General features: G+C 43.1%; 1 protein-coding gene across 1 annotated transcript; it reads right to left on the reverse strand.

Annotated features, from left to right (window-relative positions):
* Positions 1-238: 238 nt before the first annotated feature.
* On the reverse strand, positions 239-2,956 carry LOC131246554 (pentatricopeptide repeat-containing protein At1g79080, chloroplastic). Its single transcript, XM_058246815.1, has one exon. It carries the CDS (start codon positions 2,299-2,301, stop codon positions 610-612), a length of 1,692 nt encoding a protein of 563 aa, XP_058102798.1. The 5' UTR covers positions 2,302-2,956; the 3' UTR covers positions 239-609.
* Positions 2,957-3,559: the final 603 nt, after the last annotated feature.

Below are 3,559 nucleotides of genomic sequence, written 5' to 3' on the forward strand. Positions count from 1 at the left end.
AGCATTCAATCTCCTAGTTGGGTGGTACTATCAGACCATACTGTTCACTCAAACTCAATGATGCTTTTTTGATGGATCGAGAACTCAAATTTCTCTCACACTTGTTTTTCTCATACTGACTGATTTTGAATCCAAACAGGGACCAACTAAACAAAATCAAATCAACCAATTTAATCACATTTCTTCATGCAGAACTAAAGAATTCTAGTTCTTAGATTGCAATTTATGAAGCAGATAATAAACACAATGCATATCAATTAAAATCTGGTCAATCGGAATGGGAAAGCATTGTTTGAATTGTACAATACACATGTAATGAGGAAAGTATATGCTTACAGGTCTAAATGACATTCATCGCCGAACCTGTTCTCTATCTAACACTCAAACGGTTAGGTTGATCAAAAGCTTCCAAGAACATGCTCCATTCTCATCTTCCGGTCATCACTCTCAATATCCAAGACTGGATTTCTCTTCAATCTCAATTGCCGAAGTCTATCTCTCTGTAATCAAATGGCTATCCACAGAAGAACAATCTATGATCTTCAATACTTCTGTTCGAATTCATGGGAAGTCAAATTCCAATTCCAAATCCTGATCCACTCTAACAAGCTAATCTAAGTCATATTGCATAATCAATCTTTCCATGGTATTACGAGTCACAACATGTCTCGAATATAGCTCCCTCAGAACCTCTCCTGCCAATTCCATCTCCTCCTCATGCGCAATCCCTTCCACTAAAATGGTATACGTCGTTTCATTAGGCATATACCCCTTCTCAAGCATCATCTCAAAGACATCTAATGAGAGATCTGTCCGCTGAGCCTTGCACAACCCAAGTATAAGAGCATTGTAATTGTCGAGATCCGGCCTATAGTCATTCTCCTCCATCACTGTAAAAATCTCCAACGCCTCATCCAACATCCCCTCCATACACAGCCCTCGGATCAATGAGGAAATTGTGTATGAATCTGGAGTAAACCCATTCCTCGTCATCTCATTCAAAAGCTGAAATGCCGCCAATGTGTTCCCTTTCCTACACAGGCCCGAAACCACATTCTTATAGAATTCATGCATCGACGAGTTCTGCTTATTCCCCAAGTTCTGAAATATTGTGAATGCTTCTTGCACCTTTCCTTCCCTGCAAAGTACAGCAATGGCATTATATGTCCCTTCGTTCGGAGTACAATGTCTGTAAATCATCATATCCAGACACTTCACAACAAGATCCACCTTCCCTTCCTTGCAAAACCGTGCAATGATTGGGTTATAGCTGGCTGCATTGGGCTTAAACCGGTTCCTCGCCATATCATCCAAGACCTCAAGTGCTTGGCTCATCCTCCCATGCAAAGCAAGCGACCCGATCAAGATATTATGTGTAATCACCGTTGGTTCGCAATCTTTTTCAGCCATCTCAGCCAATAGCTCCTCTGCATCAGCCCACTGTCCTTCGTAACACAAACTCCTTAATAAGATGTTGTAACTCACGACATTTGGACTAAAGCCCTTCGATGGCAGATTCCTAAAGTAAGCAACCGCCTCCTCCAACCTCCCTTCCTTGCATAACCCAGTAAGTAGAACATTGTAGCTAACCAAATTGGGCCGCCCGCCCTTTACGATGATCTCATCCAATAGCCTCATCGCTTCATCGACGCCTCTCTCCTTATACGCTGCTTCAAGCAAGAACGAATATGTGAACACATTCGGAGTCAGTCCCTTCCGCATCAATCGATCAAGAAGCTGCAGGCTCTGCTGCAAGTTCCCATGCATACACAGCCCTCTAACAAGGGAATTGTATGTGACTGTCGTGGGTGGGCAGCCATACTCATCCATTTTATCGACTAGCTGCATTGCATATCCGACGTTCCCTCTCTTGCAGAGCTGATTAACAAGATAAGCATAGGAGGCAGCATCTGGGGTAGCGCCGGATCCGACTAACATCTCCATGACCCGGATTGCTTTGCGGATCTTGTTGAATTTGCAAAGGTCGTATAAGAGCTGGGTGCATTGGACGACGTTGGGTCTTTGGCCCTTGCCGATCATATATTCCAAGTAGAGGAAGGCGTCGTTGAGGCGGAGTTCTTTGGTGCGGGGATCGTTCTTGTTGTTTCGCCAGTTGGGGAGGGTGAAGAGGGTGTCCTTTGGGGGGATTGTGATTTGGGTGGTGGCTAGGATTTTGGAGAAGCCTTTGGTAAGAGAGAGGGTGCGGAGGTTTGGGATGTGGGAAGAGAAGAAGGGAGTCTTTCTTGGGGCGTCTGAACTTGGGTTTGGGAGGGGAGATAGTGTGTGGAGGAATGATGCCATGGTTGGAGGTTTTCCCTTCTTTCCTACTTTCTCTGTCTCTCTTTCTTTCTTTGAGGTGTGTTTTTGAGTGAGGGAATGGAATTGGATTCTGGGTGTTTGGGGTTTTTGGTTTCAAATGATAGAGATGGTAGGGAATTGAAGTGGAGGAAGATAATTCGCGAAAGACTGGGAAAAGATACTGGAATTCTGTTGGGTTTTCTGATGGGAAGTAGTGGAAGAGTAGAGAAGGACTGGTGGGGTGAATTTGGGATATGTTTTTTTTTTTTTTTTTAAATATATTATTAAATGGAGAGATTTTGGAAGTAAATTTAAGAAAAAGGTTGCGAATTTTTCTTTTCTTCTTCTTCTTCCTCTTCTTTTATTTGGGACTTTTGTTTTAGTAAGGGAGTGAGGTAGCGATGTTAAGAGCAGTGAGATTGGAAAAAGATTTTCATAAATCAATGAGGTGTGAAATAGGGTGTGAGAAGAGGGAAAGGTGATTTGGAATTTGGGAAGGAGAAAGTGGAATTGGAGAGAGCTTCAAGTCTTTCGGAATTTTTATGGGAAGCAGTCGGAAGTTCATGAAAACAATGAATTTCCTTACATGGGTTTTGTTACTGTAGTATGGAATGACAGAGAGGGAAAGAGGAGTGGGAGAGAGATCTCCCAGCCAGTCTCATCCACAGCTCTCCTTATCAGAAATCAGTAATCGGGAGAGTAGGATGTTAGTTCACCACCATTTGTCAAGCTGTGTTTCGCACAACCAAACCGTCCGGATACAAAGCTGCGTCGTGCGAGCCGGGGCTATACTTAATGAAATGCCGTAATTGGCCTGTACGGCTTTCTGCACACGTAGGTCATGCTTACAGAGGGTAAAACACCAAACCGGAAACGGACTGGCTACTCCCCCTGCCACCAGCCAATGGCTCGTGGTCGGTGCTCTGTGGGCCCCACCATGATGTATATGTTTCATCCATGCCATCCATCTATTTTTATAGATTAATTTATGGTATGAGACAACAAATGAGGTATATACCAATCTTAAGTGGGCCACATTACAGGAAACAGTGTTGAATTAACTTCGACCATTAAAAACTTTTTGGGGGCCATAAAAGTTTTGGATCAAGCTGGTATTTGTTTTTTTCCTTCATCTGGGTCAGTATGACCTAATCAATATATTGGATGTCAAATAAACAGTACAGTGGGCCTTACGAGGATTTTAATGGTAGATATACAATCACTATTGTTTTCCTGTGGTGTGGTCCACTTCGATTTATAT

Source organism: Magnolia sinica, chromosome 1 (genome assembly GCF_029962835.1).
Source record: "Magnolia sinica isolate HGM2019 chromosome 1, MsV1, whole genome shotgun sequence".
Classification (NCBI taxonomy): domain Eukaryota; kingdom Viridiplantae; phylum Streptophyta; class Magnoliopsida; order Magnoliales; family Magnoliaceae; genus Magnolia; species Magnolia sinica.

Coding starts and splice junctions, on each gene's coding strand:
- LOC131246554 (XM_058246815.1), bottom strand. CDS start 2,301: ATGGCATCATTCCTCCACACACTATCTCCCCTCCCAAACCCAAGTTCA.